Here is a 15,001-nt window from a genome sequence, read left to right as displayed (position 1 = left end):
ATTAAAATTAATGTTCATTACATATTTTTTTTTAGAAAATTGAAATACATATACATTTGTTTTTCATTTATTTTAGGAAGCAAGAGCTTAGAGAACTAAAAATGCTACAAAAGCAAGAGACTAAGCAATTCCAAGATTTAGCTCTAAAGGCCCAATTCAATAGAGAGCAGCAGGAAAAGAAATTTGATCAAGAAATGATGGTACACATTTAAGAATTTTTTATTTCTTTCTAATTGTTTTGCTCAATTTTATTCAATTGCTTTCTAATATATTAATTTTGTCTCTTCTCCCTATTTACAAACTTTTCAACAAAAAAAAATTTTTTTTTATCACCCTTCACATTTTCAAACTTCTTGAGAAAGGAAATTTTTTCCTTTCAACTTATTTAATTCTTTCAATATTTGTTTTTCTGTTTTATCAGGGTTCATGTTGTCCTAAAAAAGTGCTCATTATTTTTTATTTCATCGTTTCGTAAATTTTTTTGAGCGATTGGTTTCGCGCCATTTTCGGATTGTTGCTAATCCTGTAGAGCAGTGTTCCTTAACCTTTTTGATATAATGGACCTCTTTTAAAAATTTTTAAGAAGTCACGGACCACCCCCCTGTGAAAAAAATAATTGCAAAAAACGTCAATTATTAGAAAACATTTAATTTTATTAGAAATCCCTATTTTAATAGTACACAAAATTTTTAAAATTTTTAATGTGAAGGTTGCTGCTGCTTTTCCTTACTTAACAAATTGAATTGGGGGATGGTTTTCAACAAAGCAAGCGGGCATATCATGTTCAACATTCAATCGATTTCGATGTTATGTTTTTATTGTCACAATTGTGGAAAATCCCGCTTCGCGAATATACACTGTAGCAAATGGAATTATAGCTGCCATAACTCGCTTTACAAGCAATGGGTAGGCTTCCAAACGTTTTAAAAATCAGGAGTAGTCAGCGGACCCCCAAAATATAACTCATGGTTCATGAACCACAGGTTAAGAAACCCTGCTGTAGAAGATGTGACGTTGCATTCAATTCTTGTGGAAGGGATTGAGAAACCGGGTAAAATCTGCATGGGGAATGGAATGCAATTCTTTATCGTCCACGGCTAAGGTCGAAGGTCATCCGTGTAGTCAATTGTCGTTCCGTGTAGTTTGATTCATCGTAACTCCTCTTATTAATATCGGCCTTCTCTGTATTTATTTGCCATTATTTATTAATATTTTTTTTTACATTTGCTTTGTAAATAATGGGGAAATGTGTTTTTAACACATTATGGACGAAAAATTCAAAGACTGGCTTTGTTCTTCAGACAATCCTCACAAGATTAATTATGTTATTTTTACTTTACATCAAATGCTAATTATTTTTTTTTAATCTTGAAAAAGTGCTGAAAAAGTCCTAATTTTTTTTGTTGAAATAATTTAGCAAGAACCCTGGTTATTAATATTCTGATTAATGTAATGGCCACTGCTTACATCCAAAAGAAAATTTTTTTTAAGTAACTTATATTGTTTAATTGAAATTCAAACAATTATATTGCACTGTCAACGAGAAAAATAAATAAAATATGCATCATTTTCGAATGTTGAACTGTTGTCTAGGGAACCTAGTGCTAAGTGAAACCTATCTTTAAGTGAATATGGATAAATTTATTTTGTAAGTTGGCAAATATTTGTGGGTAAAATAACAAACTGAAATAGTTGCTTAAATAATAGTTCACACTGTGGACTATGAATTGCTTTTAATTTTAGTTACTTATTTAATACTGTCTATGATGCTCAGTTAAAAATTTAAATATTTTTTTAAAATTTTAAAATCATAAAAATTTTCAATTCATGAAAACTGAATGATTTCCACTTTAAATTATTAGTCTCTTAAAAGCCATAAATGTTCCGGATTTCCTATTTACTTCATATTACCCTTTTAGCAGTCTTCAATACCCTTTAAGGGAAACCATATACTATGCAGTGTCATTTCTCATTATTAAAACTTGTCTTTCTCATATGAAGATTATAGTTAATGTTCACAAAATGTTCAGTTCACAAAATAAACAATTGGATAACTTTTGATCTAGTGATTGGATTATTAACATACTGAGATCTCTATGGTTCATAAGTCTAATCTTTAACTGTGCCGATTTATTTATGCGGAAAATATTTTAGATTGCAAAATCAAAAGCAGACGATGATGAAAACTGCCTGATTCAGATTTTTGAATCTCAAAACATGATGGTTGATGCAATCTGGGAAAAATGGTAACAATAACTTAGTCAAGAATGTGTAAATATATGTAAATTTATATAAATTTCCGTTGTATGTAAATTTCTCTTTTTTTTTAATGTTTTGCCATATACCAAAAACTTCTAAACAAACTGAAGATTTTTTGCAGATAAACAATAATTCATCTAAAAATAATTTGACTCAAACTAAAGTTTTTTAAAATTTCTTTATTATAATAATCAAAAAATTCTTGTGTTTTGAGGTGTACAAATTGTAATCTGAAATTAATGACTAAATCCAGATTTTGAGCAAAATTGGTTGAATAATTTCTGAACACTATTATTTCAAGGAAAAAAGAAAATACTATAACAGCTTTTAAATTGTATTTAAAATAAACGTATTTATGAGCTTGATGATTGAAGATTTATTTTTCTTTTGTTTGTGTTTACTTTAATTAATCAACTGCATTGTTAGTCTTATTATAATTGATTCTCATAAATCACAGATTATTTTTCTATCATTAAAAAGGTTTTCTAGAAAGACAAATATCTTTTTTTTTTTTTAAATTTTAGATTCTTGTAAAAAATTATGATAATGATCTAGAAGCTTTGAATCGGCAGCAAAAGCAATTAGTTGAAAAAGCAGAGCAGCAACAAGACTTGGATTTAAAGTTTGCTTCCAAGAAAATTCGGTCAGATCAGGTGAGCTTATCAATTTAAAATTTTATTACAAATTTTATGATTGTTCCCTGGTACTATTGTGTAATTTTCACCACAAATGGAAAAATTATTACATTTTTTTAAGTAAGAAACAATTTGCAAGATTGACAATTGATTAGATTTAGAGATGGCATTTTCTATCAAGGGTATGCATACATATTAAAAACACCACAGAAGCCTTTTTTTATGAAAAAGACAGCTGAATTTAACATTTCTATTTTTTTTTCTTCCCTTTTATGTTTCACTCAGTACTTATTGATTGTAATAATAATGTCAGTTTAAAAATTGAACTGAAAATCACTGTTAACCCTTTCGCAACGACTGTCACATATACGTGCCAGCAAGAAACGAGCTCATTTCCCGGCCGACACACCCGCGTACCAGAGCATTTTCTCGTTCACCCCCCACCATCACTTATTTGTGCCAGCGTTTCGGAGCATTTAAAAAAATAAAATTTCTTCCAGAAGATGGCATTGTATGTCCATATGGTTTCAGATACATGTAGGTTTGACCGTCTACTCAAGATGAGAGTACTTTCACATGGTTTTTAGGGGGAAGGAATGTTTTATGATGGCTCTTTAAATTCGCACGTGGTATTTGTTCACAATAAGCAGGGGAGTTTTTTTTCGCTACTTTCGATTTTCAGTTTAGTTTTTAGTGGATAGTTAGATCTTGTAGATCCCTGTTTTAAAATTTTTCATACGAAAAAAGAACTTTAAGTCATATATTTAGTTTTCAGATTTGTTAAATGTTATCAAATGATAAGTACATATATATATAAAATGTGTAAAATATATATTTGAACAAGAAGTAACTTAAGTAAATAAAGTATCCATAGAAATATATGTAAAGCATGTGTCATTTAAATATTCTACAGAACAGCATTAAACAACACATTGATATTTCGGTAATTTCATAGACCCTGGAGAGACTCATGCGAGAGAGACTACCGGCCTCAGCAGAAAGCGCGCTTCCACACTTCCCGTCGCGAAAGGGTTAAGGAAGGAGGGGAAAAAAATAAATAAAAAAGGAAGTGAAAGAAAAGATACAGGGAAAGTAATATTTACTATTTTATGGGGACATTTTAAATGGTGCTAATAGTTTTTTCAATAGTCCTGTTGTAAATGATCTGAAGAAATTTTCACTAAAGGTAAAAAATAATTTTTTAAACATATTTGTGGGCACAGTTGATATTATTTCCTTTTTTTAACATGTTATGTTTTCGCAAAAGGCAAATTTGAAATTTGAAAAATACATTCAGACACCGCTTTATTGAACCTTCTGTAAACGATGGTTTACTTACAATACCCAAATTCTTTGACAAATTTTTTTTATGTATATTGTTATAGTAATTTTGAAGAGGATGCATACTTTGCATTATAAATTGTTAACTAAAAATGTAAATTCTTTTTACAACAGAGCTTCCTTACTGTGAATATCTTTCTGAAATGGAAATTTTCATCAGGTAACATTCAAAATAGTATCCATGAAATAAAGTGGTTATCTTGCCATTGAAAGTTTTTTGCCTTGGAATTTCAGTGTAACTAATCACTTCCCCATTTTGACTTGTTTTGTATCCATTCCAGCAAAATGACTCATTTTTAACACTCTTCTAGAGTATGCAATACTGCATAAGTCATAATTATATACTTTTAAACATATCTCATTAATAAAAAAGTGTTACGATAATTCTTAAAAATTTTTTTATATGCCTGCAGAAAGAAAATTTGAATCTGCTGTGTATGAGCTGCCAATTCCTTAACTGATCACTATAAGTGCCTGGAATAAAATTAATTAAACAGCAGTTTGGATGGGACCACCAGATATGTTCACTATGTAGATTTAAAATGAAGATTTTGCTTACCCTTAAAATTTTACCAGCTTTGCCGTAATTTTAACTTGCAATAAAAGACATATACAATACTTTCCAGTTATAAATGTTTGTATTAAAATAAGATACCTGTTTTATTTTTGATTTTTTTTTTTTTGTAAAATGATTACTTGATTATATAGTATAATGATTTTATTTTATTTAAATAGGAACGTGAGCTCAAAAACTTCCGAGAAAGTTTAAAAAATGAATTCAAGTTTTTAAAGCAAGAAATTGAAGCTCTCCCAAAAGATAAAAGAAAAGATGTATTAAGAGTAAGACGAGAACAAATGGAATTGGATCATGTAGAAAGAGTAAGTTTTTTTTTTTCCTTCTGCATTTTTACTTTTCTTTTTTAAATTTGGGTGTTTCCTTACTAACTAGTTTTTGCTAACTCTAAAAATCTTTTTTGTCTGGTTTGCTACCAAGCTGCACTTATTTGAAATGTATAAAAACTATTTTAATGTCATTGGAAAATCAATACTTTTCTTGGGCTAATATTTATTTTCGGGGAGAGTGATTAAATCTGTGTTGCTATGTCCCTTACAGTTATGGTTTCTATATAGTAATAAATGTATTAATTGAATGAAACACATATTTCAGTGTACAACAGTTAATTGAAAATATTAAAATATTTCTATGGGTGTGAGTTGGGTAAATAACCAGTGGTTAGGGTATTTACAAATGGGTAATTACCCTAGCTTGGGATAAATACCCATAGTCAGGGTTTTTATATTCCTTTTAAATCATATAACTGTGATTTGTTTTGCTTATAGTTCTGAGAATAATATAAATATCTTTAATTTCCAAAAATTAACTTTAAACTTACATATTAGTTCCAGAAAAAGTATTTCAAAAAACTATAAATACCTAGTAAAGGAGCTACCTTTTTGCATTAAAAAAGTAATGTAAAATAATGTAATATTGATTTTGTTATTTTTAGATACTTTTTAATTCTTCAAAAACATTTCTTTTTTGGATAAGTAAAATTTTGTTGTGATTTTCCATTTGAAGTTTAACTTATAGAAATGTATTTACTTTTTCAGGAACGGGTATTTATTGAACGTTTGAATGAAAATCATGATTTGGCTGTAAAAAGGTTAGGTGATACACATAAAGAAAAGATTGCATTGCTGGAAAGGCAGTTTCTTCAACAAAAGCAACAGCTTTTACGAGGTGAGATGATTTACGCCTTTACTTGTTTTAATTTTCTGTAACAGATTTTTGAAAACAGTAAGATGTTAATTACAACAAGGATAAAGATTCTCTTCCTAGCTTTTCGAATTGGTTTAATTGAGCATTGTAATGTTTCCTCTTTGTAGTGAACAACTTTTTCTTAGTAAGGTTCTTAATGCAGCAGTGAAATTTAATAGTTAATGTCATTTATATATGATGGGATGAGGTAGGTACTGACTGCTATGGGAGTACAACCAAACAATTAATTTAAAGTAATTTTTTTATTACCATTCATTACTAGTGGTTTTAGAAATCTGAGAAATTATAGGAAAAATTTTAGTGAACGTCTCTCAATTATTGTTCTCTCATTTGGTGGTTTTTATATTTTAGAATTTTCGAAAACTAAGTGTTAAAATATTTTATAAATTATCTTTATAGGAGTACAAGAGGTTTCCCATAAAGGTTATTTCAGCAAATAGAAAAAAAAATGGTCATAATATATTTGCAAAACTTTTTTTTTACTTCAAAATGTGTTTAAATTTGCTTAGTAATATGGATTAAAGACTGTCTCATTTAATTTATAAAAAATTCTTATTTCCTTTAGCTCGAGAGGCTGCTATATGGGAATTAGAAGAGCGCCATCTGCATGAGAAACATCAGTTAGCAAAACGGCAATTAAAAGATTTATTTTTCTTGCAAAGGCATCAAATGTTAGTACGACATGAGAAGGTGAGAGATGCATTTTCAGCCTTGTTTCAAATGTGTATTGCAAAGCTATAATATAATATTAAGGCTCCTGTGTCTTGAAAAAAAAATGCTTTGTTTAAATAGTGAAAAGTTGAGATAAGACTATTTCAACTTAATTGCCAAAATAAAAGCTTATTAAGTTTTATAACTGATGATATTAATTTATTGTTTTAGAAAAGTAAAAAGTTTTCATACAAGAAAAATTAATTTGGTATCCAGGAAGAGGGAATTTTGCACAATCTATAAGAATCGGGAAAATGTCACAAAATTAATGAAAATACCTTAAGAATCATAGTAAAAGTATTAATTAGAATTTGATCTAAGAAGTTCAATTTATTTTTTAAAATCATTAGTACAAATTCAGTAGTATTTTCAGATGCTCGATTTTGGTTAATTTCTATCAATTAATAAGATATCTACTGAAAGTATTTTTAGCTTTATTTTCACCTGGAAAGTCATTGAAAATTATGATTTTCAGGGATAAGTATTTTAAGGGATAAAATTCATGGAAATTCCCTTTTCATTATGTTTTGTTATTGGAGCCCTTTATAATGTCACACGATTTTAAAATCCTTCATTGTAATTTGCATTCACATGCGGCGTTCTATGTTATTTGCCTCCTGATTTTGTATTTAGTTCTATTAAAATTATATTTGTTATATTGAAGCAAAAAATATTATCTAATAAATATATAAAATTTAAGTAAAACCTAATTTTAAGAATGAATTTATATTGAAACTGATATTTTTGTTTAATCTTTGAAATGATTTCAATTTTTGATCAATATATATATATATATATATATATATATATATATATATATATATATATATATATATATATATATATATATATATATATATATATTTAGTTTTTGTTTCTTTGAAATTAAATTAACATAATCCCTGGAATTGACCTTAAAAGGCATTAAATATTTTTAAATCCATGTTCTAACTTGTATGTTTGTTACTGTTAATTGCTATTTTTTTCTTCCAGTTTAATAGTTTAGTCCTTTTTTATTGTTTGTGTTTAGTTTGTCTTATTAAAAAGTGTGCGAAGTATTGCTCAGATAAAACAGTACAGTTTTTAAGAAAGAGAGTTCTACTCATTTCGACTTTATGGAATAATCAGGCGTCTGTCCAGGGTAAATTTACTTCAGTTTGGCAGTACCTTTACAAATTTAATTTTAGGAAAAACGGTAGTTTCACAAAATACATTTAGAAAAAGCAAGTTCTCATGCAAACCCTGTTTTCATTGGAATCTATGAACAAGAACTTTTCTGACAGCTGTCTTTTTAGAAAAGGTCAGATAGTGCAATGTGTTAAGCCTAAATGGTCGCTTACAAAGCGGTTTTTTTTTTCGCTGAGTTTTTTAAAATGAAACAACAAGCCCTCTATAAACTTTACAGGTAGTCAAAATTCGAACATTATTTTAAACATCCGAACATTATCTTGAACACTATTGTAAATTAATTTTATCAGACCTTTATTTTTTATGAAGCATTTTTTTTTCTTTGTGAAACTTTTTTTTGTATGACCTAGTTGAAAATGTTCTTATAATGAAAATAACTTTTAGTGCTAATACTGCTAAATGCATGTTTTTATTAAATTCAAGTTGAAATTTAACTATATACAATGATTTTTATGGATTTTTAAATTTGGGTACAATTTTAAGCCTAAGATTATGCACTAGCAAAATTATTTTTGAATATATGGGGAAAAATATAGAGAAATTTGACAGTCATAAATAATTTTTATTTGTAATAACAATTTTTGAAAATATTTTCTTACTTTAGCATATTTTGTGTTGATTTTTTAATAAAATTTTTAAATTTCACGAAATAGATAACTCTAAAAAAAACTTAGATAGACCTGTGCTAATAATGTATTTACCCGTGTAAGTTATAGAAAGTCATGGATTTAAAAACTCTAGATTTAGCAAATACCCTGTATTTATTATATATTTAATATACTTGTGTAAAATATTTATAAATTTTAAAATAAGGGAAGCTAAATGACTAAATCTACCTTTCGAGAAGTCAGTAAAATATTTCAGTGACAGGTGCAGGAAAAGACTAACTTGGGGGGGGGGGGGATACTAAGGTGTAATTTTTTTTCAATAAAATTTCTATAGTATTTATTATTACACAGTAAGGTTCCCATGCCTCTTTTTTTTTCTTTCATAATTTGCCTTATTATTTTTTTAATTCTTAATATTACTAATATTATTATTAATATTCTTCTTAAATTTGATATATTCAGGAACTGGAACAAGTTAGAAGAATGAATGATGCCAAGGAAGAAGAAGTGTTAAAGCAGCAAGCTTTAGAGAAAAGACAGTGGCCAAAAAGGATGAGATCAGAAATGAAAACGAGGGAGCTTATGTTCCGAGAGAGTTTGCGCATCAGCTATGCTAATATGTCTGAGTCTCACGAGGATGAAAGAGACAAGATTCGCAGAGTATTATTCCCTTTTATATTTTAAATCTAGTGTTGCTTGGGTTAATCTTAAAGTATTTTTCTAAATTGCACTGAATTCAAATATCACACCTGCCAACATTCCTTCTTTTTGAGAATGGGTTTTCCAAGTGGTAGTAAAACAATTACCGAAAAACTATCTTCAAAAATATATTTATATTTTAATCAGGTTCAAATTCGCTATCGTAAGGAATAATATGCTTTTATATATTTGTTGTAATTATTTATATGTAGTGGTGGTCAAATTGATTTAAAATTATTATTATAATTTAAAAAGTTTAGTGAAATAACATGAATTTCGCTAGTACTTTAAATATGAAGATAAAATCTTCCGGGAAAACCGGAAGAGTTGGCAGCTATGAAATAGGTTCTGTAACTTTTTTTTTTTAAATCTGTCTTATTAAATGCTATACATTTCAATGACAGATTTTTATCTTTTGGCTGTACTGCTTCTTATATGAATTTTTTGTACGAAAATTTTTCAGGATTTTATAGTATGAAAGAGACTTGCAGCAATTTGCTCACGATACTATGAATCCAATTATAAACCTAAAATTGTAGTGTTTAATATTCAAGTAAAATACATACATAAAAAATTATTATTTAATTACAGTGTCTTTGAAAAACCTGGTATTTCTTTGTTAAAAAATGAAGCTTGTATTAATGTCTGAAATTTAATATGAAAAGTATTAACATTTTCAATGTTTATATTCCTTTTTGCTTTTTGATAGTTATTATCCTTTATGTAGTTCTTACAAATTCTACTTTTTAAGTCTTGTGCTGGGTAACATTGAAGTCCAAAGAAAAAATATTAAGTTTTTAAGACCAAATCTCTTTTAAACATACAGTATTGTTTCAATGTTTAATTCTTTCCATTTTTTAAAAAATTTTTTTTTTAGTAGTTTAAATTTAAAACTATGTATATCAAAGTTACTGAGGTAAATATTATTTTTACAATAAATTTGTTTACCAGCTATAATTTACTATTAATTTAATTATCTTCATCTTTAATGTTCTTGTCAAAAATTATTACATGTGCATCAAAAAGAATAACATGTAATGATATTTTAAGCCATATCATATTTAATGAGTGGTATAAAAGTGTTACTTTCTCACTTTAAGTTTCAAGATGGGGAAAAACGTCGTTACAAGGCCGAACAGATACGCCAAGAATCAAAGCACAAAAAGCAGCTGGAAGAACTGAGGGCTCATGCAGATTCCACAGTAAAAGAACTGGAGCAGATGCAGGTAACACCTGCATTATATTTATTTTACCATTACAAGTTCTAATATTTGGACTTCAATCCATGTGAAGTGTGAAGCCTTAAGTTAGGATTTGGTCTTTATTATCTGTATTAACTATTAAAACATCATAAAATTGGCATTGTAGTTTTGTAACAAAGAAAAAAAATTAATAAGGAAATAAATAGTAAAATAAAATATATTAAAAAGAATTTAGAATTAATTATTTTTAATTTTATGAAGTTCATGTATTTTATATCTAAAATGACTGTTAAGCATGTCTTATGCCGTCAAATATTTTGTTTGAAATTATACTGTGAATTTTTCTAATTTGTTTTAAGGTAGTACAGTTATTTTCTAGAAAATTTCTGATGCCTTTCTACTATAAAATATTTCAATGGAAAGGTTTTAAAATGAAATTTAAATGGGAAAAAAAAACATTTTTAAAATGCCTACTGAAATCTGGATCAAAAATATAAACTTTCAAACAATTTCAGCTGTAGTTGTAAAAGTGGTACCTTGGATAAACTTTTTTGTAGTTTGTAATCCACTTTAAAATGGTACTGCTGTTTACAGAGCCATTACTGAAAAACTGTGCAGTGAGAGTTTTTATTTGAAAATTACACAGTTGTAGTACATTATTGATTTTGTGTAAGCACATTTCATAAATACTGGTTGGGAGGAACCTTCTTAAATGCACGTTTTGTCATTTCCTAAACTTTGGCGTGGCAGAATGTTCGTTAAATAAAAGAAAGAAAATCTAGTTGTTACAAGATGCTTTTATTTTTTTATATTCAAACTTCTAAGCTTTGTACGTCGATGTATTGTATGACTTTGTGTTGATTTCTTCTAAGATTGATTAATCCCGTCACAGATTGGAAGATGACTATCAAACAAACACTCATTTTAAGTATTTTTTCTTGCTGAATTTTATAAATTTTTTTTTTTTTTTTCACTGAGAAAATTAAATTATGTACACTTGTGTCTTACAATATAATGAATTTTCAGAATGAAAAAAGAAAACAGCTCATGGAACATGAGACTTTAAAGCTAAAACAGTTGGAAGAAGAACATTCAGCTGAACTTAAGGAATGGAAAGCAAATTTGAAACCTCGCAAGCAGGTAAATTAATTATATATTTATAAGAATTTTATTGTTATCATGTATTATGTCAAGTTTCTGTTGAATAATTTGTCATGGTGATATTTATGTACTTTAAACTTTTAATTTTAAATGCAAAATAGAATCAAGAGAACTTTGAACAAATTTTTCTCTGTATAAGAGTTTTTCAGTTCAACTATCCTGCATTTTTATTACATTAGTATGTTAATTACATATTTCTTAGGGGTATTGTATTCCGGGTGTTCCCTGGAATACTGGGTCTTATTGTTTCTCCGGGTCTAATAACTAGAAGCTGGGCATGAGATTTTTTCGTGAATATCGCAGAACTCTACATATCTAAAGACCATTGGTTTGCGAAATTCCTCGAATCATACAAAACTTTTCATAAATCCCAATACTGAGACATTTACATGTGTGAATCTTTTGATTTGGTGGATTTTTAAAATTTTGAATATTTGTGAAGTAGTGTCGGAATTAGCTAATATCGCGATTCTTCTTCACCCGATTTAGATGTCAAATATCGATTTTTGTATTTACCTGATTTGAAAGTTACACATTGCGACTCATATTCGTCTGATTTAAAAATTCTGCATCTCAATTTGTATTTACATGTTTTTCAAACCAAATATCTTGTTTCGTATTCGCACATTTTTAAAATTCGATATTGCGATTCGAGTTGCAATATCAAAAATTAATTTTTGTTGTATCAAATATCGAAGGTACTCATTACGATTCGTATTGACACAATCTAAAAATTATGCATTGTGATTCTTATTTACGTAATTTAAAAACTGAATATTGCAATTTGTATTCTAGTATTTAAAATCGAATATCAATTCATACTCACCCAATATAAAAACCCAATATTTAGATTTATGTAAGAAGTAAGTTTTTTCTTAAATAAGTTACAATAAAGGTGTAATTTTCTTCATTAGTAGGTAATTTAATTATAAATGCTAGTTCAAAATATTATGTAAGTCCTCTCTTGAAACCCTCTTTGACATTCGTAATGTCTTCAACATTCATCTTTAACACAATAGTTTCAGAAACAAAGAATTTATATGAAGAGTTTGGTGAAAGATTCATCTACACAACCTCCGAAACCGAAAAATTTTGTAAAAGGACCAGGTTTAAAAATGTTATTTTTTTAAAAAAAAAAAAAAAAAAATGAAGAGTGTTTCCAACGAGGACTTATAAAGAATTTTTGCATCCAATTACAGATTTTTTTTATTTATTGCTAAAACACTTGATTATACAAGCACTGATTACGACACATGGAGATTACTTCAAAACATATTAAATGAGTATGTAATTCACATTATGTTTTTAGGAATTATTAGATCTGCCCTGTAAGTTAAGTGGATGCTATACCATGGAAAAAACTTTTCATTGCAAATTCTCTTCACCTCTATAAGTAATTTAAAGTTAATAATAAGTCATTTAAAAGTAAAGATTTTCGAAATATAAAAATGAAAACAAATTAGGAGATGATCATTTAGGAGACGATCATTTATGATTATTCTCTTCCAATAATTTTTTGCATTTCGATCTTTTGAAATTTCTTTTTCAGCTATTGAAACCTCTGAACTCACTTTTTCTGTTCTTTAAAGTTTAAATTAATTATGATGGAGGTGATACAGAGTTTGCGAGGAAAATTTCTTTTATAATATAGTATCCTAATAGTCATACTTTGTATACCTATTTTGTAAAAGGCATTTTTAATGTTTCATTCATTATTATTTTTGTTATACAGAGACTAGAAGAGGAATTCATCCACCAGCGTGAAGAACAAGAGCGTTTTTATGGCACTTCTGCTTATCTTCAAGACTTTTTATCCACGGGTGGAGAATCCCCCCACACTCCAGGCACGCCTGGCTCAGAAGCTTCATTCAATCGCAATTTTTGATCGCCATTGATCATTCACTGTACAGGATCAAATGTATTATTCTTGTGACTACACAAAGAAAAAAAAGCTTGCCTTTGTTTTAATGCATAGTCTATATTATTTGGGATATTAGAGCTCTGGCTATATTTAGTGTTTCCCTTTTTGCATAAAAAAATAAACCCAAGTGATATTACTAAAAAGTGAAGTGTACTACTCTACACTCTAAAGTGCGTTCGTGTACAGGAAAGAGAGAATGTGAATATCCTCATGATGTGTTTAATGTAAATTCATTGTTGTTGTTATTGTTGTATGAAGAAGTGGCGTGTCTTTGCTCAATTTCTTGGTACATGTGAAGTGAATGTTATTCTTTCAGTAGTCAAAAACAACTTTTTTTTTATATTTTGTATTATAAAATATTTGTAAAATATTTTTTATGGTTGAAATTTGGTAAATGAATTAAGTCAAATTTATTTATTTTATGTGTATTTTCGATTACCTCTTTTTATAGCAATCATTTGTTGGTTTTAGTGGCAGTATTATTCAGATATATATTTTTGCAGTTAAATTATATAATTATTTGATTTTTATGTTAAAATATGGATTCTCTGTAGGAAAAAAGTTAATATTTAATTGTAAGAGATAAAAAGTCATGCATTTAATATTATTTGTAAGTGTTCTGAAAAGTTTTAAATTTTCTTTTTCCCTATTTCTCGAATAAATTTTTTTTAAAGTTCTTCATAGAAACTTTTTGCATTGTAGATAGATTATTTTTCCATTTTGTTTTGTTGAAGAGTTGAATAGTTTAAAATAGGCTGATTAGATGAAGATGAAATATAAACTGATATGCATTATTTAACTGAGATGCGTTAAAAGTAAAATGTTATTGAAGTAAATTACTATGAAACCTCAGTTATATGTTCTATAAAAATTGCTTATTTTTGATTTTTATTTAAGTTTATGATAAAATGTTAAATATTTTTCTAGCAATGAAATAAATTTCCTCATTAAGTTTATTTTCAAGTGAATACAGTGGCTCGATATCTTCTACTTATTACACATTAACTTCTGTATAATGTCTTACATATCAACATATATTTGTAAATTATGTAAAAAATGATAAAAGATTAAACACATGCATTAAATACTGTGCCAATGAAGTTGTACTTCACAAGCATCCCAAAATTTGAATTTAGAGCCTCTTTTTCAAATGTCTGCATACAATTTATAAATTTTCTTTTAAAAGAAAATTTATAATGAATTTTCTTTCAGCTTCATTTATTTTTATTGCATTATTTGTAATAGACAGTAGGTATTGAAATGTGTCACTAAATTAATGTCAAATTTTTAAATATATTTTCTGCTAAAAATTTTCAGTGCCTTCGGTTTTTCTTATAATTTTGATTTATATTTTTGTACAGATGTTGGTTAAGTTCATGGATATTTAGAAAGAAGAGCAGTTCTTTTCTATTACTATATAAGTGTATGTAAAATACCACATTCTTGTACGCACTTGAGTATAATTTGTACTAGGGATATACACTTAACTAAAGTAT

At 27.6% G+C, this 15,001-nt stretch overlaps 1 protein-coding gene across 1 annotated transcript in view; it reads left to right on the top strand.

Moving 5' to 3' along the window:
* The window catches only part of Slik (Sterile20-like kinase), a 42,085-nt gene extending 28,033 nt beyond the window's left edge, over positions 1-14,052 (top strand). The window contains exons 14-22 of the mRNA XM_016059225.4: positions 77-200; positions 2,784-2,912; positions 4,971-5,114; positions 5,847-5,976; positions 6,581-6,705; positions 8,985-9,182; positions 10,322-10,447; positions 11,450-11,563; positions 13,317-14,052. Of these exons, the coding sequence (XP_015914711.1) occupies positions 77-200; positions 2,784-2,912; positions 4,971-5,114; positions 5,847-5,976; positions 6,581-6,705; positions 8,985-9,182; positions 10,322-10,447; positions 11,450-11,563; positions 13,317-13,469 (1,243 nt within the window). The 3' untranslated portion in view covers positions 13,470-14,052. The remainder of the gene's footprint in view (positions 1-76; positions 201-2,783; positions 2,913-4,970; positions 5,115-5,846; positions 5,977-6,580; positions 6,706-8,984; positions 9,183-10,321; positions 10,448-11,449; positions 11,564-13,316) is intronic.
* Positions 14,053-15,001: the final 949 nt, after the last annotated feature.

The sequence above is a fragment of the Parasteatoda tepidariorum genome, chromosome 3, assembly GCF_982258835.1.
Source record: "Parasteatoda tepidariorum strain Cologne lab strain chromosome 3, Ptep-v5.0, whole genome shotgun sequence".
Lineage (NCBI taxonomy): Eukaryota > Metazoa > Arthropoda > Arachnida > Araneae > Theridiidae > Parasteatoda > Parasteatoda tepidariorum.
Note: the sequence above shows the minus strand (reverse complement) of the source record. Positions and strands in the feature narration are given on the sequence as shown.